Source organism: Nyctereutes procyonoides, unplaced genomic scaffold (genome assembly GCF_905146905.1).
Source record: "Nyctereutes procyonoides isolate TBG_1078 unplaced genomic scaffold, NYPRO_anot_genome, whole genome shotgun sequence".
Taxonomy (NCBI): domain Eukaryota; kingdom Metazoa; phylum Chordata; class Mammalia; order Carnivora; family Canidae; genus Nyctereutes; species Nyctereutes procyonoides.
Window position 1 is genome coordinate 25562744 of NW_026575044.1, and position 24583 is coordinate 25587326.

The following is a 24583-nucleotide window of genomic DNA, read 5'->3' on the forward strand; positions in this document are numbered from 1 at the left end:
CGCTGTTTACACAGGGGTAGCTCAGTTATATGGGGCCTGGTGTCCTGGTTGCTTCTGCCCCAGCGATGTGGGGCATTTCAGCACTTACCAGTCAGAGAGCTGAGCTTGAGAAGTGAGAGATGTGTGTTACCCCCTAAGGGGCGACGTTCCAAATCCAAAATAAGCCATCCTCAGGTGGGAGAGAGGGGAGGGTGAGGGATTTTCCCTAGGGAAGAAGGAGCCCTCCACAGCTTTGGGTCCACACGTGGAGAGACACAGGGAGAGGGCCGGGGTGCAGGGGCAGAGGTGCAGTCCTGAAGGGAGTTGATGTTATACCTTATGGCAGCGTTCATGCAGGCGTCTGAAATAACCAGATGCCCCCTTCCATTAACAACTCCACTCTCCCACTCACTCCTGCCCAGGGACTGCTTTTATTTATGTATTGACTATTATTATTAATAATAATATGAATAATGAAACACCTGTGAATAATTTACTTGGACCTGGGCGGGGCTGGGGTGGTGGCAGGAAGAGGTGAAAGACAAACCACAGCTGCCCTCCCCTTCTCTGGGGAGGTCCCTTCCTCTCCCAGCCCCCCTACCCCAGCTCACTCCCTTCTCTTCCCCCAGACCTAGCTTTGCTTTAAGGATGTGGGGGGCAGGGGAAGAAAGAGAGACCTCAAGTAGGAATACTCTCCTACTCTCCACTATTATGGCAGAAAATACATCCCACTCCATTGTGAGATCCTGGGAGGTAAGAGCCAGCCAGCACCATAAGATGATGTTAGAAGAGATATTTTGGACAAAGATATTGGCCTCTGCTGTTGTGTCCTGAGGGAAAGGGGAGGAGGAGGTCTCAGCCTGGTGGGTACACACACACACACACACACACACACACACATACACACGCGTAGGCAGAGTGTGGATACAAACAGGGTCGGTGGTGGACACCTCCACACAGGCACCCACAGAGCTGACAAGACATAGGCACGCACCTCCAAGCCACCAGCTCAAACCCTACCAGGGCCATGCCACCTTATTACAGCACTTCCCAGGCACTCCAAGCACACAGCTCCATTGCAGAGAGGCTCTAAGTGTGAGTTTCTGTTGATTCCATCAACGTTTGCGATTCTTAGGCCACCATATAACACTGGATAATGTAAGCCCAGAACCGAGTTATGAATCAACTATACTTACACACAATTCCATCAAGAAAACACAGGAGAATCTTAACATGAAAAGGATGAAGTTCCACAGTTCTCAGAATTGTACTTGCTGTTTGGTCACTCGCCCTGGATCCTCAGGGAGAGGTGTCCCAGGTGGGCTCGGGGCCTGGGGCTGCGAACCTCGGGGCCTCCTCGGGCCTCCTCCTGGCGCCGGAGAGCTCCGCGTTGTGGTTGTACCAAACGGGCTTGGTCTCGGTTTTCAGGCAGATGGGGTCTCATTTCTTTAAATAAGATTCTTAAACATACTGTCTAACAACGTCATGTAATCCGAGGGCAAGAAAAGAGAGAGACTCAGAACCCCCGAAGGAGGCCGGTGGGAGCCCGACCGGGGCCAGGCCAGCAGCTCTGCCCCCGCGACTCGCGGGGGAGCGGGCTCGTTATTTTAATTTGCCCGGCTTCTGAAGCCGTGCTGAAGAGGCTGCCCTGGAAAAGCAAACGTGGGAGAGGATGAGGGGCAGGTAAATATCAGTAAAATGAAAATCTGCTCTCCCAGCCCAAGTTCACCACCAGCGTTTCGCCCCCAGAGGCGGGGCTGCTCGGGCCCGGCTCCCGCGCCGGCCACTCCCTCTCCCGCGCAGCCGAGGTTCTGGCCCCGGCGGGCCCGGTGGGGAGCCCGGCAAAGTCGGGCTGGGCGGCCGGACCCTCGGCTCCAGCCCGCAGACGCGACTCCCAGCCTCGCACTTCTGGAGAGGGAGGCGCTGCCGACGGAACCCGCGGGGGCAGCGCACGCCGCGCGAGTCTGCGTCCGGTCGCAGCCCGGGTAGCGATTCGGGGGCTTTATTTCTTTGATGGTGGATGAAGGAAAAAAAAAAAAAGATTTTTTTTTTCTTTTCCTTTTTTTTTTTTTTTTTTTTTTTTTTTTTTTGCCAATTTGCACCAGTAAAGCAGACGAGGGCAAAATCCAGCCGGTCCTTCGCGCTGGCTCCCCGACCCGACCCGGCACGGCACCCACAGCCTGCCGCCTTCCTCGGCGGGCGAGCGGGCCGAGACGCCCGGCTCCTACCTTCCTCCCGCCGGCCGCCTGCGGGACCCGCCGCCGCGCCTCGGGGCGGGGGAGGCGGTCCGGGACGGAAACACCCGCCTCCAGCCTTCCAGGCGGGCTGGGACGAGGCCCGGGCCCCGAATGTCTACGCCCCGTCCCCCCAGCGAGGCCCCGCTGCTGCCCGGTCCCGACCTCCCAGGTGGCTCGGGGGGCGGCAGACGCCGTGCGGGAGGGCGAAGATGTGGGGCTGCTCTGGCAGGTTGGGGATTCGAGGAGGAAAAAAGCAAGAGAGACACGGAGAGAAAGAGCGCGCGCGCGAGAGCTCTTGTCCATAGATTCATCCACATAATATATATTTATGTAGCTTTTTTTTCTCTCGACACTGATCAATGCGCACTCGGATCGCTGGGCGGACTCCCTCCAAGCCGACTCGCTTTTTCTAGTCTAAATAAATAAATAAATAAAGGGAACCAGATGGGAGAAAAAAGCGCCCATGGCACCTCCGCCGCCGCCTTCGCCGCCGCCCCGCCCGCCCGCCATCCTCGCCTTTGCTTCGCCCGCCTGGCGCCCTAGTAGAGCGCAGCTCGGCGGTAACGCTCCCCCGCACACACACGCTCCACCCCGCACATACGCACACGAAAATGAAAAACCAATGTTTTAAAAATACGAAAAGTTGCACCTGCTGCTATTACAAAAAGAACCCCCAAAAGGCAAAGAGGAGGCCGGCAGCCCCGTTCCTAACGGGCACCCGCTCCCCGCGGCCGCCGGGCCCGGAATCTCAGCGCCTCCCGAAGAGCCATGCGCCTGGCGCTATTTATAGCCGGGGGCTGTCTCGGACTGTACCACCGCCGCTCGCCGGGGCCGCCGACGGGGGAGGCGCGGCGGGGCCGGCGCCGCCCCACGCCGTCCTGCTCCCGGCCGCCGCCCGCCGCCGCGCGGAAGCCCCCCCCCCCCGCGGCTCGCCCTCTCCGGGCCCCGCGCCCCCCCCCTCCTCCGCGCGCGCTCACTCGCCGCCCCCACCCCTGGTCTGCCTGGGAACTTGAACCGGTCCAGCCTGTTTAAACGGAAAGGACAGAGATCCTGTCTGTTCAATGTAAAAAGAAAAAAAGAAAGAAAGAAAGAAAGAAAAAAAAAAAGACAGAAAGAAAGAAAAGAAAAAGGAAAAAAGAAAGAAAGAAAGAAAAGAGAGAGAAAGAAAAGAAAAAGAAAACAAAGAAAAGAAAAGAAAGAAAGAAACCAGATCGAAAAAGAGAGAGAGAAAGAGAGAGAGAGGGAGAGAGGGAGAGAGAGAGGAGAGAGGGAGGGAGAGAGAGAGCGGGGAGAGGAGAGAGAGCGCGAGCGCGAGCGAGCGAGGGAAGAGGAGAAAGAGAGAGAGCGGAGAGCGAGGGGAGAGCGAGGTGTAGAGGAACCGAGGGGGAGAGAACCCGAGTGTGTGTGTGCGTGTGCGTGTGCGAGCGCGAGCGAGCTTGCGAGGGAGAAGAGCGAGAGAGTGCGAGCGAGAAAGAATAAAAGGAAAGAAGATTTTCTCTATGTATATAAAGATGGCCACGTTAGCAAACGGACAGGCTGACAACGCGAGCCTCAGTACCAACGGGCTCGGCGGCAGCCCGGGCAGCGCCGGGCACATGAACGGATTAAGCCACAGCCCGGGGAACCCGTCGACCATTCCCATGAAGGACCACGATGCCATCAAGCTGTTCATTGGGCAGATCCCCCGCAACCTGGATGAGAAGGACCTCAAGCCCCTCTTCGAGGAGTTCGGCAAGATCTACGAGCTCACGGTTCTGAAGGACAGGTTCACAGGCATGCACAAAGGTGAGTGCACCTTCCCCTCTCAACTTTGCCGGGGAGAAGGAGCGGGCGGGCCGGCCGGCGGGCCGGCGACGGGCGAGCGGGAGACGGCGCAGAGGGAGCCTCGGGCGGACGCCGAGGAGGGAGGCGCTCGGGCAGCCGAGCCCAGGACTGGGGTGCGTGGGGAGCTGTTGGCTGGGGCAAGGCTGGGTTTGGGGCGAGGAGCTGATAGAAGCGGTGTGGTGGGGAGAGCAGCGGAAGCAGAATATGGACAGAGACAGAGAGAGAGAGAGAGAGAGAGAGAGGATGGAGGGGAAACGGGGCTTGGGGTTTTGGGTGCAGCGACTTGCAAGATTGGGACGGGGACAGCTGCACCGGCCAAGCCCGGGACGCTGAGCAGACTGGCGGGCGGGCGCTCCGCGGGCCGCGGACCGAGGGTGCTGTCCATCGCCTTGGTGCTGAAAATATTCAGAGGAGATGGTCTCCTCCTTCTCCGCTCCGGGCCGGAGTAGCGGGGAGCGCAGCCGTCTAAAAAGAAGAGAGGTGACAAATTCAGATATATATATATATATATATACATTTTTATTTTGCTATCAATTTAACAGTAAACTCTCCCTGTCGAGCTATGTGCCTCAGTAATCCGGTTGTGGTGTGAGTGGTGGGGGAGGGGGTGTTTGATGTTTCAAGGAAGGAGGGACAAAACCTAAGACAAGATTTAGCAAGGAACCAGCCATCCCCTGGGTGGAGTGGGGGGTCGGGGAAGCCGGAATGATCCCCTTCTCAGGAAAGCGGAGCTCTGGGGGGTTGGGAGGGGGGGAATCTGTGTGTGCAAGATATGCATTTTGAAGGGTGTAGCCTAAATTATCCCAAACTCACCATGCAGAGAGGCTTGTAGTACATTATTGCTCTCCCTTGAAGCAATCATTGCTAGTGAGTGCTTGGGGGAGGGGGAGACAGAATAATCAAAGAATTAAGACCCAGCAACTTTTTAGGAAAGTGGTCATGAGAATTGTCTGCAGCCTGCCTGTTTTCTCCTTGTTTTATTATCTTTAAGGCAGATCCCCAAACGTGTTCAGTTGTAGAACGTGTGTGGGTGGCTGGTGGGTGACGAAATTAGCCCAGTGCTCCGCTTCCTAACAGTAATGTATAGGATGTGCAGTGGGGATTAATCCGGGCTGGAGCTGTGTGGGCAAGTTAAATGCTTTCTGAGAGAGATTGATCGTCAGGCAGGGAAGGAGCACCGGGCTAAGGAAGTTGTAAGGGATGTGTATGGACGTTCCGTTTTTAATAAACAGTAGTGTGGAGAGCCACTGAAGATGCTGTGTTAGAGCTGGTGGTTTTAAAGATGAAAACACACACACACACGCACGCACACACACCCACACAGAGAGAGCAGCCTCATCCTTGGCCACAAATGGGCTATGAACAGAGCTGATCCTCCGGCACATTAGGTGCAGAGCGCAGAGCTGTCTGGCTCTCTAAGCAGCAGTGGTTTTCACTATCACAACCTCCCTCCCTCCTCCAGCCCTCCCTTCATCCGAATACTAAGCAGAGCTCCAAACTCTTCATAGTTGGAGTCCCAGAGAGCAGTTTTTATTGGCTTTAGCATCTTCCAGCTTGCCTGCTGAGGAGTAAATCTTAAAGTTAATGGCATGTTGAGTAGCACAAAAACACAGCAGAATGGAAATATACCGGGTTTGTTGGGGTGGGGTGAGGGTGGGGGCTGTAATGGAGAGACAAACCAACCTTTATCCAATATGGAGAAAATGTCTGTCTGATCAGAAGAGAGACTGGAAAGGTGAAATCGGGAGGCAGTCTTTGAAATAACATTTCTTTCCTTTTTTTCCCCCCTCCCTCTCAAGTCAACCAAATCTTTGTAGTTTTTCCCTTTCCAATCAAGCTCCCTAGAAGCTAATCAAGGTTTGTATCAAACCTTTGTCATTCTCATATGTCCTCAGATTTAAAAATAGTAATAATGAAAAATTTTAAAGCATAAATAGGGAAATCTTTTGCCCATCTTAATGATCAGTTCTTGTGGTGAATTAAGATTTTAAAGTTAAAAAAAAAAAAAACAGAACCCACCAGAAGCAAAAGACAGTTGTGGATAGCTGAGCTTCTTAAGAGGTCCGGGTTTGGAGCACTTTATTTACTTCTTTATTTCAAATGAAGATAAACTTTAACAATATTCCTTGGTTTCTTCTCACGATCCCTTGCTGGTATCATCACTGTGGTTTTTTTTTTTTAATGTTATTTGAACTCCCTTGTATTATAGCAAAGAAGTAGAATTATCATCATTTTCATCTAGAAGCTAGAGAAGGTTATATTATAGTTATTTCATATGTATCATATGTATACATACACATATCCAGCCAGGATTCCTAGGACAACCAAAACTTCATTTTCTAAATAATTCTTCCCCTAAACTGGCTCAGTCAGTGGCAGGCAGGCCTGTTGGCTCCGGCATGCTGGGTGTCTCGTTGTCGCAGCTCATCCTTCAGAGCCTGAGCATATATATTTTTCCCTATGAAACTTCCTGCCTCTCTCTATCCCTTGGATTTTTATAGGCAAGGTTGGGTCACAATATCTCTAACAGTGCCTGGAAGCTCCAGGAGAGCTGAATAAATGAGACAGTCTCTGAGGTCTGGTTTACTCAGTCCTAGAAGAGTTTGAACTCCTCCTTCAGAGATACAGCCTGATTTATTAGTTAATCCTAATAAAATAAGCCTCCGGCCACCTTAAAAAATTACTCGCTTGCCATTGGTGATTAATTGCTGTTAAGTCAAAAAGCATGATGAAGCTTGAAGAATGAGGATTGCATTTGGCTTCTAGATTTTCCCCAACTCTAAATTGACAACATGAAGCTAGGGATAGAAACATGCCTTTGTTAAGCCTGGTTTCAGGGCATGTTTGTGGCTCTTTCTTTCCCCTTCTTGAATTTCTAACTTCTAATGATCATACTGGGATAAAATTGAGAGACGTGACAGGATACTGGCCTCCAGTGTGGATGGCAAATGCATGTTGTTGGCAAAAAAAAAAGGGGGGGGGAGAAGAAGAAAGGAAGGAAGAAAGAAAAAAGAGAGAAAGAGGAGAAGAGAAAAATAAGTAAAAAATAAATTAAATGCATGAGATTTCAGGTGGGTATCCATTTGTTGGCCACCTGCCATTTCAGGTAACTAAAGGAGGAAGGAGTTCTAAGGGTTAATGGAATACCTGCCATGCGTAGAGTGAACCTTAAAAGGCAATTACTCCAGTCAAATTGGGAGTCTGTGGAGGAGGGAGTGGGTGGGTGTTGTGGAGCAAACCCAGCCGTAGCAGAGAAAGGCTGTTGGGCTGGGGAGGCAGCAAATAGCAGTTGTGGACTGGGGTAATTACTGTAAAGGTAAATTTACCCCCAATTCACTTGGGCGAGGGTGAGGGAGATCTGGGTGCTAGGCAGAGAGAGAAAAGAAGAAGAAAAGCCCAGAATTACAATGCAAAGAAATAACACCCAAAGAAGAAAACCCAGTTTAATGCAAACTCTCCCGCCTAACTCAGAGTCTTCTTTTCTCCCCCCATTAGAAGCACTTTGAGAAAGATTGTTTTTTCCAGGCTCCAAAGAGAAAGACATTGTACTATTGATTAAAGGGAGAGGCAAACTCCCTGGGTAGCAGCAGAAGTGAGCTGAGGACCAATTTTGCCCCTTCTTATAGAATTTTTCTCCCTTGGGGAAAGGAAGAGGTCACCCACTAGTCTAATCCTTTCCTTCTCTCACTTTACATTTATTTCTCTTTTCCTCTTTTTATTTCCTGGAGAACAAACAGAAGCAGTGACTGAAAATACATACACACGCATACCCATGCCTGCTAACACACACACACATACACAGTCGGTGGATCACACATGAACAAGCCAGCAATCCATTCATAACTTTGGTCTTGTCTAGCAGGATAGGAGGCAGCAAAGACTGAGTTACTGGAAGACATAAAGACTAGTGCTCTCTGGATAGCCATATTATAATGCATTATCTTTGAAGTCATTTAAGTCCAATTTAAGTGGTATTTAGTATAATATTTATGAATTAATGTAATCTAAACATAGGGCTGTCCCCAAAGGTTTAAACAGCCTTTACTACTGATGTGTGCTTGTTCCCGGAGCCTGCGATGCATTTTAATCTAAACAGCCAAGCCCATATCACAGTCCTTCGTGTTAACCAGTCTGAACAGATCTGTGCCTGGGTAACCACCCTGCATTGAGATTTTTTTTCCCCACTGCATGGAGGAAAATCTAGTCTCCTGGCAGCCCCAAGGTGCTCCCAACCCAGAAGCCACAGCTGCAGGGACTTCACCCTTTATACTTCCACACTACATCCACAGGGAGGGTGGGGACAGAGTAATAGAACCTTCTGTAGGTTGAGCTCCGGAGAGTATATAATTTTAAAATATACTCATCACCAGATACACAACCTCTCATTTCAATGGTACCTGAGTAAGAAGTGCCTGAAGCCCCTTGATTTGGGGTGCAGCTGGGAGATAGGGAAGTGGCAAGTGTTATGGTTGTTTTGGTGTTTCTTGACCATCTTCATGAAATTGTGTCTCACATTTTCATTTAAGATATAGCAATTCTCAGAACCTCGAGTTTCCACCGCTTGACTTTAGCCGAGAGGGCTCCTTGTTTGTTTTTTTGTTTTTGTTTTTTTTTTCCTTAGATAGGTGAATTGAAGCCAGTGAGGCTCTATCTGATTTCTGTTTTCAAATGAGTCTAAGAGACAGTGAAGCTAGAATTATCAGCATGGGCATCAGCTCAATTAAGATGAACTTTTTTTAAAAATTACTTTGAAAAATAAAAATTCAGGCTGTCCAGGGAAAGACACTGGTAGAAAGCCAGGGCACACACCTACAGTTTTTAAAAAGAAAGATTTTGCCTTGTGAGAAAAGATATATGAAAAATGAGGTAAGAATAACATTTAAAAAAAACAAGTTTCACTGAAGAAAATAAGCAATAGTAATTGTTGCAAAACCAATGTAAACTAAAGCAGCATCCCCCATTAAAAAACCTCCAAATCTCAGATGTTTCTAAGTATTCTATTTAGGAGCAACAACAACAAAAAATTATTAGGAAATAATTCATTTATTGAAGAGAATGGTGGTTATTTGCTGCTTGTACGTAATTTCATTTATCTTTTAAAGAGACTCCCTCCGAATCAACACATAGATAAATTAATATGCACATGTGCACGTATATGCATCCATGTGCAAGCATGACTAAGCGCATCCCACACATATGGGAACCAGGGCTGGCCTAGATTTCACTGCAATTCAACAGGGAGATGTTAACACTCTTTTCCCCCTCAGCTTTAATGGGAATTCTAGATTGGGTTGAAAGAACCCCCTTGGCATATTTTCACTCTCTCCACCTGCTTCAGTTGGCTGGATGTTTGTGGCTTCTCAAACGCAAAACAAAATAAAACAAAAAGAAAGGCTTTTCTTGAATAAAGTCACAGCTTAGGAAAAAACCCCAAAGGAACACGATTACAAAAATGTTTGCCATAGATATGCGCCCCATAATGCAGGCATATTGTGAAGTTGTCAGAATACTTTCAAAGAGCTGGTTTCCGGGGGCACTCTTGATGCCCAGCAATGGCGCCACACACTCCAGGGACTTGAGCATGGCCATCACTCTCACGATCATTAGCATGATCATCCTCATTATTATAGTTTATATACCAGGATGGGAGAGGGGCTTCCAAATGATGCCTAATAAGATAGCCAAGACACCACGTCCTTATCTGAGAAAAGAGCTGGTCTCACTTGCCTCAGATGGTTTTGGGGGAAACACTACACAGGTCACACATCATCAGGAGGTGGTCTGTTTCCAAATGGACCCAGGAAAGATCTCTTTGAAGGGGACTTGGAGTATGTAGGCTGCACAGGAAAGGGAAATGTACAGAAAATGAGGGCCAAAATCATAGGCAGAGTAAAAGGGAAACTGAAAGTTGTAGGACCCAAATGCCTGCCGGAAGCTGGAAGTGCTGGTTGACAGTAGCTGAAACGCAGCGTTTCTGAACTTGGAAGGGAAATCCCATGTGACATGCAGAAAGAAGCGCTAGAGGGTGTGAAAATCTGTGTGTGTCTGCAGGTCCTGGAGGGTTGGGAGAGAAAAGATGCCGCAGCCTGTGTGGGTGTTGTTGTGAGCATGTGTGTGTGAACTTCCGTTTATATGGGTGTACGTATATGTGTGTTTGTGAGTCCAGGGAAGAGATGATAAGTGCAAATGGCACTGGAATGATGTTAGGGGTAGTTTCATCTTGTGAGGCGGTATGCATGATCAGGGAGATGGTTGATGGAGAAAAGGAGAGAATGTGGGGAGGACGCCGCTGTCCTTGTGATTATGTCCGTGCTCCACCTCAGAACTCACAGCTTGGATTTGTCAATGATAGAAGTTCCAGGGTGGAGGTGTGCTCTTTTGGAGCTGCCCGATATCCACCCAAAATCCAGGTTTAAAAGAGGGTTCAATCTCCCCCCACTCATCATCATCACCCTTCAGATGCTTGCTTGCTTCTGCTCACCTTTTGAGTCATTTTAGAAATGACCTTCTATCTGGAAGCTGAGTGGCCAGCCATAGAACCCGGCTCTCTGCAGAGATAATTCTCTCCATCCACTGCATTTCCTACCCCACCCGCTGCCCCTTGGCACCCCAGCCCTACTTTCCTCTTGTAGTGTTTACACACACACACACACACACACACACACACACACACACATAGGACTTGACCAAGTCAAGCTAGCTCCACCAACCAGAGAGCTGCATTTTCCCCCCATGCAAGGAACGGGTGGCAGGAACCAGGATGCCCTCATTTTGGTCTCTCCACAGCAAGAGAAGCACATTCATCCCCTCTACTTTTGCCCTTTTAAATTTACAGACTCTCTATCTTTGCTTTTTTAAATTCACAAAAAGCATCTAATCCTAGCCAAATAGCTTATGGCAGGGGAATAGAGCCCCCAATTTAGTTGTAACCCTATTATCATCAGCCTTCATCTCCCCCTTTTCCTTCTCTTCCTTGCCATTAAAACACCCTCAAGAATCACAAAGTGAGGCTGTAAGGGAAAAAAATCCGTGTTCCACTTGGCAACGTAGGATGCGGTTAGAAATGCCAGGACGGAAAGACAATGATAAGGGTAGAAATGATGAGGAATTTCCAGAGTTATTGTGCTTGCCCTAAGGGCTTCCTTGTCTCCTTTTCTCCTAGTCCCAGTGGCCCCTGGATGAGTGTAGAGCCTGAGCCTCAACCTTGTGCATAGGAACCAACTAGGAAGCCAGGTGGGCAACCCCAGTCACTATCCTCCTTCCCAACTCCCTTTGGAAGTAGAAGGGGATGTTTTGGGGAACCACATGCTCACAGGCCTTCTCCCCTTCTACTTGCTCCATGTTTGGTTTCTCTCATCCTCCCTTGTATCTCCCCTCCAGCATGAGCTGACCGACGCTCTCAAACAGAGCGATTCCCAGCAGCTCAGCTCAGGAACAAATCCTACGTGGCCATCTGCAAGATGTAAATAAATGGGTGCCCTCATGGAGACAGACGTAGTTCTGGTTCTGTGAGGATAGAACAGCCAAAAATATTGATCAAAGCTCGGGGAAAAAAAAATTGATAATGAGCTGGGCTCCAACAAGAGTTTAATTGACAGAGACTTCCGAAGGCCGGCTCTGGACAGCACATAAACTGACCGCAATGTTACTTTATTGCAATACACTCTGCTTTAATTAATTATCACCTTTGTTAAAAGCGGCTCCAGATCAAAGGTTTCTAGATACTTAACAGATCTTACTAACAAAGCCCCCCGCGCATTAGGCTATCCCCCGGCTCTCCAGTGAGACAAGTGAATTTCTTTCCCATTTTCTTCCCTCTTAGCTGTTGGCTTCTTCCTCTTTGTTAAAGATAAATGGTTCCTGCTGTACAGCCTGCCTGTCCTAGGACAGGGATTTTGAGGGGTGTCATCCGCAGAGGGCAGGGGACTGACATTCTGTAGCTGTTTCTATAATTATACAACTGATACTAGGTTCACTTCCAAGTCCCTCTGGCCAAAGTAGGGGAGTGTCAATAGAAGAAAAAAGAATTCACAGAAACGCAAAAGCTCTGTGTGTGTGTGTGTGTATGTGTGTGTGTACGCGTGTGCACAAGCGACAATGTGCATCATCCACATAAATATTATAGGATCGATGCATTTCACATCCGCTGCTCACACCTCTTAACTTCTCCCTCCTGTCTCTTGAGCACCTGTGCTCCTGTCGTATTTCACTCTGAGAAATGCTCGCAGCTGAAGCGTGCATAGATGATGCTGTATCGAACCAAGCCATTGTTTGGATTCGGTTGTGGAGTCTGGTGCCGGTTGAAGGATTGTCCTTGCCTGGGGTAGGTGGTGCCTAAAGAATTCACTTCTCAAGATAGGACGGGAACCTCACTCTCCAGAGTCCCCAGAACCTACAAACTGACAGGTGACTTACTTGAAAGCAACCCTTGGAGTCGTTCTAGGCAAATTTGAATGCCATACGTGGCTGTTTGTTCATTATTCTAATTTAATGATGCAGTCACACCTAATTAATCCATGTCTGGTTTATTCATACACTATGTCTGAGGATCCAAAAGATTTTTCTAGCTAGCCGGCTTCCCTTTACAGGGGCAAGTGAGGGGCTCCCCCGACAAGTGAGCGTGTCTGGGTCCAAACAGGAAGAGATCACTGTAGCCTGACTTGATAGAGGCACTGTCTCTGACACTACTGTCCTTGCAGGTAGGAATAACAGCAATCACAGAGAGACATAGCAATGAGATCCGTGTGCCTGTCATGACACACATGAGCACCCAAAGCGTGCATTCTACCACAGAACCCTTCTAATAGGTAACGGGCCACACCCCCCCAGCATGCAATAAATCACCAAGTGTGTCAAGCATTCCTCTGATCAGGAGTTTCAGTGTAGAAGGTTGAGAAGCCGAGCTGAGTCAAACTCCTCCCTTTGCCCTTAAGAAAGTGGAGCCCAATCCATTGCTGCCACCACACAGATAAAAAGACTGAGGCTGGAAGCAACATGCCCCCAAAGTCAAGCCTGCGGTTCTGGCCAGATTGCTTCCAGTGAGTATTGCCTCTTGCCTGGCAGGTACATTGAGAGAACGAGGCATCAACCTAATAATATCCTTATAAAGCCAAGCCTCCTGCGCAAGTCCTAGGAGACAAGAGGCATCCAAAGATCAAACACTACATCACAGTGTATTTGTAGGAACTCTCTGATTCTGCTACCTCCCTATAATGCTCTAATTGACTATTTGATCAGCTCTAAAAGGGCCAGTGCTCAAGACAGACTCACACACACATACACGTTCATATACACACTCACATGCATACTCACATACACATGTCCATTCACATGTGCCTACACTCAACACACGAGCACATGCGTGTGGACTTTGTCTTGCACACGCTGCCCTACCCACAGCAACTCATGTAACAAGGATAGATTCTCACAGGAGATGCTTGAAGGTGAGTGAAAAGCACACACCTAAGACTGTACCTGCCCTTCCAGTAATGGGCTTATCAATAGCTCTTAAAGAAATGTGACAGCCAGCCCAGAGTGATTCAGTTGTGTGGACAAAGGTCAGCATATAGATATCCATTATTAATAATATCAATATCTTGGTTGACCAATATAACCAGAAACTGTATCATGTCGCTGCTGATGGGTGAGGCTGGGAGGGCTCCGCGGCAACAGCAGGAAATTATACCCATGTAAAATTAATCATATTGACTGGTTCTAAGAATATACGAAGAGGTGAAGATGTTGGTAGTGCTTGCCATGGTGGGAGAGGGGGACCTCATTCCCAGAGGCTTCATGGTCTTGAACTCCTGGAAGGAGCCCAGGGAGGATGGAGGTGTCCCTGGGTGACCGATGAGAACACTCTCCCTCATCCAGTCTCTGCTTTCCAGCGGGGTGAGGCAGAGGAGAGGTGTTCTCTGAACAGGAAAAGAAAGAAATAGGATCCCCTAACCATTATCCACCCAACATATCCATATCTTTCTGTCAAATCAATACTTGGCTTGGCTTTGTCTCACCGGATGAGGTACAGAGAGCATCCTTGCCCCTCTGTGTGAAGAGGGCCATCTCCAAGCGGGTGTCATGAACCTGAAGTAACATCCCCAGTTACATGGTGGGATATTGGCTCCGGGAGATGCCAGTGTGCACTCTGCAACTTAGAGGTCCCAAGAAGAAAGGCACTCAGTCAAATCAGTCATCATGATTGAGTTCTGGGGACCAGCAGAGCCAGGGGCTCAGAGTCTGGTGGGGTCAGGAATATTCTGGGTCTCAGAAAGCCATGGCTCACTGCGACTCACCTCCTGTCACAAGGAGTAGGAGCGAAAGGGAAGGTCTCGGAATTCCCTTCAGGCATGCCCCTGACCCCTCACTCCCTTGCCTGCCAGAGCCCCAGCTCAGGATGATCCTGAACCTCCTTGGCAGCCCAGGGCAGTATCTGGAAGGGAGGAGTGGGAAGGAGAGAATCTCAGTGGCTGGGGGCTCCTTGGAGATGGAGAAAGGGAACAGGGCTAGCAGGGGAAGCCCAAGAAGCCTTTGGATCATTCCTCCTCTCTGTACCCAGAGCCTGCGGAGGTGGCTGGAAGGGAGCCTGCCTTAGAGACTGGGTCCCAGGGTTGGTTGGTGACAGACAATAGGAGATGGACCTTGAAAGTGCAGGGGAGATGGCATGACTGTAAAGGAGGGTAAGGAAGTGGTGCCCATGGCTGGAATGGAAAAGAGCATTTGGGCCTCAGCCAACAGGCCACATCTCTCCTTCTCTGATCTGCCTCCCCTTCCCTGGCTGCAGACACACTCAGAGTTCTGCCCAGGTGCTTACACCCAGCCCTCTGACCAAGGGCCTTGTCCAGTCTCTGTGCTGCCTCCTCAGTGCTAATGGCCGAGGCTTCCTAGCAGAGGTGTGGCCCCCAGACTTACCCCCCTGCCCCGGACAGCTCCCAGATGCCGGACTTGCTCCCAAAGCAGCCCAGACTAGGCGCAGCCACAGAGGGCACGTCGGGAGGATGGGTCCTGGGGCCAAGGTCGACCTCTATCCACAGTGCCACCTCCCCTCCGGGCCCAAGACCTGGATCTAAGGAATTCTAGCAGAACAGCCAAAAGCCCAGAAGCCAGGCCTCTCCCCTAGACCCTTCCCCTACCTACTGTGCGTGTAGAAATTCTCCCCTCTCCACCAGCGGTCGCCTGCCATCTGACGGTGAGAGGGAGAATTTCCTGCTCTGGAGCGAGGGGCCCCTGACGAGGAAGGCACTGCTCCTGTCACTGTCAGATCACCCTGCAGGAGCCACAGAGCAGACTTCTCCCTCGCCCCTCTTTATACACCTTGCAGGGTGACGATGGGTCACTCCTCTGACACATGGGAGTCCCCTGCTCCAGGGGGCAGCACAGGACCCTGGGCCAGGCCCCTCACTGGGCCTGAGCCTGGGGGAGCAGCAAAACAGAGCCACACAAAACAAGAAAGGAGAATCAGAAAATCCAGAAAGTACCATAGTTTCATTAGCAATATGAGAGTTGTTTCATTTCCAAAATGAATAATTAGTTCAGTATGGGTTTTATTCTTAATTCCGTATGTTGGGCACCAGAATCTTTCCCATACTCAGGATGTGTAATGAGTCCAAATCCAAATTGCTATATCCCTCAACTCTTGCAGATGCCCCCCACAAGACCACACACACACACACACACATGCACCCACGCACACCCAACCCTGTGCCTGACAAAACAGATCTGGGTAGACGACCAATCAACTAGAGGTCGATTGGCACACAGGCCACCCAGGGCCGATGGAGGCAGGAACCTTAGTCACTTTGGCCATGAGAATGAGAGAAGTACAAAATAGTACAGAGGCACTAGCTTATGGCCGCACCTCATTTTTTTCCCAATTTTAAAACATCTTTTTGTTGAAAAATAAGACCTTCTTTACGCTCATCTTAATTATTTCAATAAGTAAACTGTTAGATTTATTTTATTTTTTTACAGATTTGTTTATTTTAGAGAGAGAATGGGGGGAGGTGCAGAGGGAGAGACTTTTCAAGCATACTCCCTGCTGAGCGCAGAGCCCAAGGCAGGGCTGTATTTCAGGACCCGTGAGATCAAGACCTGAGCCGAAATCACAGGTTGGATGACTGAACCATCCAAGTCCCCCTAAACTGTTACATTTATTTTAGAGTCCATTTTATTTTAGGGTTGATGCTGTTGTCATTGTGTTGAACAAGTTTGAAAATCCACTGGAGTGAGGAGGAAAGGGTGAGGCCCAGGACAGGGAAGCTGAGTGCGTCCCTAGAGAGAGGAGGGGAGTACAAATTACAGGCAGTGTCTCAGCGCAGGAAGAGTGTGCCTTTAGGCTTCAATGAATGGGCACTTGGCAGACAGGGTGGCAATGACACACAGCAGAGGGGGAGGGGAGCATGCAGGAGCAGGGCCCCAGGCCACACTCAAGGAGTAGTAGCCAAGGGGTAGCTACTACACTCCTGGTCCCTTTGGAGTGAGACCCCTTGTATGTCCCTCGCGCCGTCACTAAGGCCTCGGTTTGTTTCTCCCGAGTTTCTCAAGTTTCTCTGCGAAGCATTCATTAACTCTGAATGTTCTGAACTATCGCAGCTGAGCTGATGCTTCAAAGTCTGGCCCACAGCAGGGGCCACATAGCAGGGAGGAGAGGGTCTGAGAAGCTAGCTGGGGCAAGAGCAGGGGTGTCACTTACCCAACTGCATTTGGCCTCTGCGACACCCCTACACATCCCCCCATGAGGCAGAGGAGGCTTCTGCAAAGTGGAGAGCATTTATTTAAGGCATCCCAATCTGGTGGGAGAGACAGGCCATGTACCCCACTAGGAAGCCCTGGGTCCCACGGGACAGATAGAAGCCTCCCTCAGGAGGAAACTCAAGGCGTCTGGAAGTCTAGCTCTCTCCTTGGATGCGGGGAACCCACCCTCACTACCGCCAAATAACTGGATGTGACAGAGGGCAGCAAACCCACAAACATAAAAGTATGCAGTGCATATGCTCCGTATGGGGAATGAAGGATCTCCCCCGAAAGACATAATCAGACAGGGGTACAGGCCTCCTGCCCTGGGGAGCTTGGCCCTGGGTACCCAGGTAGTGAGGGGGCAGGAGCCAAGGCTGGTGCACAGGACCAAGACAGAGCAGGGAGGCTGGGCCCCGCTGCTTTGTTTCATTTCGTCATTACATTTTGTTTCTGTCCCTCTGCAGTGAGGTCTCATTCTCAGGGTGGTGGACAAAGGACTTTCTCACTTTGAATAAATGGAGACCCCCCACTGGTCTGGCTGAGGGAGAAGTAGTAGGGGTCAGGAATGGATGAAGAGGTTACAGTTCTGTCTCAGGAAGTTAGGGATACACATGGGACCTGCAAGGGCTGGCCTCACCTGCGTCCAGGCTGCAGTGTCCTTCAGTTGTCCCAACTGCAGCCCACTTGGGCTGAGAAATTGCTCATGGAGTATTTAAACCTGTGGCCAGATTCCCTGTGACCAAGGCAGGCATCCAGATTGTCCGCACAGGCTCACTCAGCTGAATGTCCCAGAGATAAACTATGAGATTCCGGAGGTTAAAATCTTCCCACACCTTCCACCCTTCCTCTGTGCTCACCCCCAACACTGGGACAACTGGAGGCAGCCAGGCAGTGGGGATGAAGCCAGGGATTTCCTGGGGTGACAATAATCTTTCAGTTGCAGGCATCTTGGTAGATCCCAGAAAGAACTGCTCCCAGTGTGAGCAAGGGTGCCAGGGCTCCTGGGCGGCCCATTTACTGCAGGTAAGCAATTAGGGTGCTTCTCCATTGCTGGGAGAGAAACCCAGCCCAGAGAAGCACGAATAATGAGGTGACCTTTGGGCCCCCAAACAGGACTTTTTAGGGGAGGCCAACTCTCTCCTTATAGGCCTTTCACCTCCCGGCAGCTTCCTGATCCCAGGGAAGTTTCAGAGGGAGAACAGAACCAGACTTGGTGATGGAGCTGTGTAACCAAACAACACTGCTCCTGGCGTGCTGCGGGAGCCTCCTCCACTCTCCCCCACCCCTGCTAACCCCAGGCCACATACCCCAAGCCCCAGTGCTCCCAGGCCTCCCTGCTTCCCTGGGACATTGGCCCCCCGACCCCAAGTGACCTCCTTTTCCTATCCTTTCAAACTCCTGCCCCCTGTTGATCTGACAAATCAAACTGGGCAGATGTGTCCCTGGCGGCTGATGGACATTAATGTGTTACCATCTCTGGTGACATGTGCCTCGTACAGGGACCTTTTAGAGCCTGGGCTGTAACCATAAGAAATATCTCTAAGGGAGGGATCTAGGCACAGGCCAGGCTAGAGGGAGTCACTGTGAGGCTGGAAGTCCCCTGGCCACTCGTAGGCGCACGGGCCTGCCTGACCTAAAGCTGCATCGCCAGGGACACAGAATTGCAGGGCCACGGGGACCCAAGCAGCTGAAGGGTTGATCACCCTGCTCATCCCCTAGCAGGAGGCTGCCTTGCCAAAGGTCTAATCAAATATTAAACATGGTCCGTAAACTTAAACCAGTGTCATGTCTGAGCGTGAGGCTCTCCCTGACAGCAGCCCGGCTCGAGGACATTTCTAGCTAGCTTTGCCCGGGTGCTGCGGCGGAGGCATCTTCATTCATGCCCCATTGGAAGCAGGAAAAAGGGAGACAGACGGGGACCATGGCAGGGAGTGAGGCTCATGGCTTTCCTCCTCCCTTCTGTTATTCATTTCCTCTGATTTTTATCTAATCTCTCCTGATTGTTCTGGTGAAACTTAATAGACAAAGTGAATTTTTATTACATCATCAATATAATCTCCAGCTAATCAGCAGACACGGGGGCCACCGCAAGCCCTATAGCTCCTCATCTGGCTTCATAAATAGTGGGAACAATCACCGCCGAGTGTGATTCTTCCACCTCTTCCAGAGAGATCCCTCTCCCTGCTACTCCCTTCCCCATCCCCAGAGTTCCTGCCTTCCCGAGGACCCCCAGCCCCATTGCTGGTGCCTGGGGATTCCTTCCCCCTTCCTTTTTTTCAGTTTCTCCCTCCTAGCTTTAGCGGTTCAAATTACAAATCTGGGGCTGGTGTTTCGATTGCCGAAATAGCCTAATGTCAACTAATTCTGATCCTACTTTCCTCTGTGCTAGCAATATGATATGTCATAAGATATTATGTAATCATATGGATCATGGTACATGCTATAAAACACATATACCAAATTAAGTCGTATGTTACACTGCACCTGTGTACTAGGCACTAAGGTGTTGGGGCAATTTAAAGTCAAACCATGCATATTACGTACTGTATTATAGATGCTAAATTACGTATTTCATTTATGTTACAGTATGTCTTCCATTTATATAGTATTTTAATCTGTAAAGTGTTTTCTTTTATATTACCACTTTTTATTCCTATTGTAACCAGATATAGTTGATACCTTTTTTATAAAGAAAAATGGAAAAGGGATCATGAAGGAAAGTTACAATCTGGTCAAATCCTACCAGGATACCGCAGAGCAATTTAGGCTCAGAACCAGTGCTGGCAAGCCAGGGAAGGGGGCAGAGGCAAACCAAAAGGGGTAGAGGCCTGGCTGCAGACCAGCGAGGCAAGTTCCTGAGGCCTGGCCTGCTGGGCAGCTCTTGGCCAAAAGGCAAGCATAATTTAAGAAATGATTTGTTGGGACACCTGGGTGGCTCAGCGGTTGAGCATCTGCCTTCGGCTCAAGGCATAATCCTGGGATCCTGGGACCCTGGGATCGAGTCCTGCATTGAGCAACCTGCAAGTAGCCTGCTTCTCCCTCTGCCTGTGTCTCTGCCTCTCTCTTGTGTCTCTCATGAATAAATAAATTAAAATCTTAATTAAAATAAATGATTAGTTTGGGGCTCTTCCCCCACAAACCTGCCCAAAGTTAAATGGAAACTGAGGGTACCCCCCCTTCTGAGACATCTCCTTGAGACTCCATTCAGTAGCATGAGACCATCTTCTCCCCAACTCTCCTAGGAGCCAGGCCATGCTTCTCTAAGGTGGTCTTGATTTCGGAAACCGGAAAACATCACTTAGAGTCAAATCTTGTAGGTAAGGTGGGTGATAAGGCTCAGGAATCTGGCTTTGGGTGTCCACTCCATTAACTTTCTGTGGGAAGAGAAATCTGTTTCTCGCAGGCAGGTCAGAGCTGGCTCTGGGAATGACCAGCCACCCTTCACAAAGTCAGACTTGCAATTTCTGTGCAAAGGGCTGATACCACGGCTCTATTCAGAAGATGGTGTGCATGCACCTAGGAGTAGTGGGCAGGCTCCTCTAATTTGGGCCTGGCAGTTCAAGAAAGGCCTCAATCCTCACAGGGGCCTAGAAGCAGGTGGTGTTTAGTGCTCTGGACACTGCCGGCTACAGAGGTGGCTGGTGCCCCACAGATGCACTGCACCCAGGAGTTGGACACCTGCATCTCTGCCCTGCTCTACTGCCTCACTCAGAGTCTCAGCTTCCTCCTCTCTTAAATCACTGCAATGACACCTGCTCATCCTGCCTCTTAGGGTCATCGTGTGGATGGAATGAGCTGAGATGAGGAAAAATGTGGTGAAAAAGTTGAAATCTCTGGGGTCATTGTCATGTGCTAAGTGCCAGCACCCCCATCAGACCACAGGAAGCTCTGACAGTCCTGCTGTCTTGTAAATAGGACGACAGGATGACATCAGGGCTCAAGGATGGATGGGAGGGAGTATTGACCGAGCACCTACTACATGACACACACACACAGGGCCCTCGCTTATTTTATCTCATCAAATCCTTGTGACAAAACTGCGACAGAGATGTCAGTGTGCCCCTTTGAATGCCAAGGGAACGGAAGCTCTGAGGGCAGTAACTCGACCCAGGTTACGTGCTAGGGAAACGCAGACAGAATCGGCTCTTGAATTTGTCATGTTTTCAAGCCCACCACATTTCCATGATTGCAGCTCCCTTTACAGATGTAAATAAAGATCATCTCTTGCATCTCCTTCCTTTTACAGATGGGGAAACTGAAGCCATGTGACATTATAGGCTAATGTTTCTTTTTTATTTTATTTATTTATTCATGAGAGACACAGAGAGAGAGGCAGAGACATAGGCAGAGGGAGAAGCAGGCTCCTCACAGGGAGCCCAATGTGGGACTCGATCCCAGACCCTGGGATCACACCCTGAGCCAAAGGCAGATGTTCAATTGCTGAGCCACCCAGGCATCCCCAGGCTAATGTTTCTTAAAGCTTTCCACTGTCTTCTAGGGATCTGAACACACACACACTCATGCACATATACAGACATGCCAGAGATAACTGACACACCCTCATACAGACACACATCTACACACACATATAGACACACTCACAACTAAATACACATGTAGGAACACACTCAAATATGGACATTCAGAGTGATACCTGTACTTATACACAAGTATACATGCTCTCAAAAAATACAGCTAATACCAATATATGCACGGATTTCACAGACACATACACATAGAAACATACACACACATATGCACACAGAGGTATACCTTTAAGGGTAGGCCCACACACTCACTCACCAGTCCGTAATAAGGCTTAACTAACCAAAGACATAATTTAGCCACAAAAGTCTAGTAGAAGTAAAACCAGCTGGTTTGGAGAAAGGAGGGACAGGGTCCAGCTCGGAGGCAGGGAAGGGGCACAGTGGACCCCTCAACTCACCTTTCAGCCCTACAGAGGCCAGAAGTCCTCTCACTCACACCTGTGTGGCCTAGGAACCCCATAAAGGCCAAGGCTAAATTCTCATTAGAAATCAACAAATAAACAGAAGGTGTTTGCTGAGAATGCCGTCTGCAATATCCCTTCTGCGTCAACTCACACGATCCCAGCCAAATTTCTGCTCTTCTGACCATGACCAAAGGCAGGTTGTGGAGAAATTTGGGGCGGGCCTTCCAAGGGCCACCCAAGTCCCACACATTGGCCATGGCCAGGTCTCACGTAGGTAAGGCCAGGCCTGCGAGCAGAAGAGGTGCCTCAAGGAAAGGAAAGGAGAACCAGGAGGAGAGTTGCAGGTTTACAGCCAGTCTGACCTGGAGGCTGGCACACAGGCTGCCTCACTTTGAGGCTCAGAGCGAGGGCTGATGTCTGCACACCACGTCCTCTGGTGTCCACCCAAGTCTGCTCCCAGCCTGCAGGGCTCCTGTCATCCACGGGACTGCACTTGGCTGAGGCTTGGCAGAGAAAGTGGCCCTGTTCAGCTGTACTAAAAGCACACACACACTCACAGAAAAAGGTGAGCAATTGCAGGGAGCTCATCAGAGGATGGGAAACCTATGGTTTTCTTTTCTTTGGAATAAAATCCTGAGGATCTAGGAATGAGTTCACTAAATTTTCACCACTGAAAGGATGAGCAGATGAGGGGCAGGCCCACTTTGCCACACGCAGACTTGAGCCATGTGTGCTGGATTGGTTTTGCGTTACCACTGCATGTGGCACACGCGTCCTGCCCTCTCCCTGGTGTACCTACAGTGCCAACAGGCTGTGAGGGCTGAAGCTTTGTGGGCAACTCTGGGGACTGCGGCAGAGAGAGGGCTGTCAATGACTATGGTGTGGCTTACACTTCTGACACGTGGTGTGTCCTTTAGAGGCATGCTGTGTGGTTACATGTCCCCTTGTGTTTTGCATTAGGCTCTGTCTTGTGAGTTTCTTGTGTGTGTGTCTGTGTGTGTGTGTGTACTGGTGTCGTGTGGTTCGTCTGTATGTGTCGGGTGTAGGAGAGCTATGTGTTCTGCCCTGGTTCTGGAAAGAGAAGGAAGGATGCAGATAGGGCTCTCTCACTGTACTGCCCAGGCTGCAAAACTTGCTCATCCTGGGATTTGCTTTCCAGGTGAGCCCCACCCTTTCTTTCAGACCAAGGGTATCTCATGTGAGGAGCACCCTTGCCCCCATCCTAAAGCTCTGTGTCTTAGCAGAGCTCCAGAATCATCTGCAGCCTTCATTGCAGCTGCTGTGTGAACAGTGCGTGTGTGCATGCACACATGCATGTGTGGTGGTGTGTGTGTATGCAGATACACACACACCACCCTGCTGTGAGCATACTGCAGGTCCAGACGGTGAACCACAGGCAAAGACATGTGTGCATGTATGTGCTCATATGTGCTGAGCGTATGCAAGCATATGTGGGCTGTGACAGGTTTGGGTGGGCCACTTCTTAAATGACAGATTGTGTGTATATCTATGATCAGAGTTTCTACCAAATGCATGTAAAAAACAGCAGAAAAGAGGAGTCCAACTGCTTGGGTGGGCACTCCTGCCATTCTCTGCAGGAGGGGGGTCTTTCTGAGGGGCTCTGGCCGGGGTGTGCAGGAGGAGTGTGGGAAAGATCTGCAGGGAGGAAGGGTTCTGCACACGTGTGGTTGTGGGCAGTCAATTGAGTGGGACACTAAGTGAGACCGTGTCCCCCAGAGACCTCGCTGCTTTCCTGGATGCACGGCTGGGCCATCTGTGGCATTTTCTCACATTCTGCCCACAGATTCCCCTGGGACACCGGAAGAAGAGGCGGTTGGGGTTTCTGGGCTCCCCGGAAGGTAGCCATGAGCACCCAGCTGCCCTCGGAGACAATTGCAAGTGCAGGGCCATGTGTAGGTGTATATGTGTGTGTGAGAGACAGAGACACACACAGACAGAAACAGAGAGAGAGAGAGACAGAGACAGGGAGAGGGAGCTGGGGGTGCAGCAGCTCTGAGAAGGAGAGCTGGCCCTCCCCACCACCTCCATCTGGGTGGGAGCAGATGGTGCTCAGACCTGACCAGCAAGGCCAGAGGCAGCGCTTGGAAGCAATGTGTCCTGAGGGAAGGACAGTGCAAAGGAGGGCCAGGGTGGGGCTCCAGAGAAATGCTTTCTGGCTAAATGCATCTCTGCCCTCTTGGATCTGTCTGTCTCTCTGTTCAGACACACAGAGTCCCTGAGTCTAGCCCACACATCTACTACAGGCAACCTGTACCTTTGCCTCATCTCTGGGCTATTTGGGGGCTGATCCAGCTCCTGGGGTGCAGACATAAAGAGCAGGCCCTCCCTGATCCTCGCCCATGTATGAACTCACTTTGCTCCAGGCCATGTGTGGGAAGAAGGCCAGTTCTCCTTGCTTCCCATGGTGGGATCTCGGACACAGTTACCTCCTTCACTCATCTGAAGGGACCCCCCCTACACCAACCCCTAAATGTATGGCTCTGGCTCAAACCCAGGCTTGTCATCTGTGCTTTGCCTGAAAGTCTGCAGCAGTCAGCTTGGAGGCACACCAAACGCTTAGGTGAGGCCAGACCCCAAGCCTCCGTGGCCTTTACCAGGTCTGCTGTATCAGAATCCTCCGAGAATCTGGTGGGAAACAAAGATCCTTGCCTCTCTCCCAAGCCTTGGGATTCCCTGAATACAGGTCACTCATTCCCAAGGCCACTGCAGTTGGAGAACAGCTCAGGGATCTCTGTGCATGCCGGTGCGTGGTACTCAGAGCCGCCTCATGCAGGCTCCCTGGCCCCATGGTCAGCACCCAGCTCAGGCTGTCAGAATGCTGGGGCATCCTTCTGCCTCA

At 50.2% G+C, this 24583-nt stretch overlaps 1 protein-coding gene across 14 annotated transcripts in view; it reads left to right on the forward strand.

Annotated features, from left to right (window-relative positions):
• The first annotated feature begins 3256 nt into the window (after positions 1–3256).
• The window catches only part of CELF4 (CUGBP Elav-like family member 4), a 299993-nt gene continuing 278666 nt past the window's right edge, over positions 3257–24583 (forward strand). For all 14 annotated transcript variants that reach the window (XM_055324366.1, XM_055324368.1, XM_055324369.1 and 11 more), the window contains exon 1: positions 3257–4001. In XM_055324366.1, coding sequence (XP_055180341.1) covers positions 3716–4001 — 286 coding nt within the window. In that variant the 5' untranslated portion in view covers positions 3257–3715. The remainder of the gene's footprint in view (positions 4002–24583) is intronic.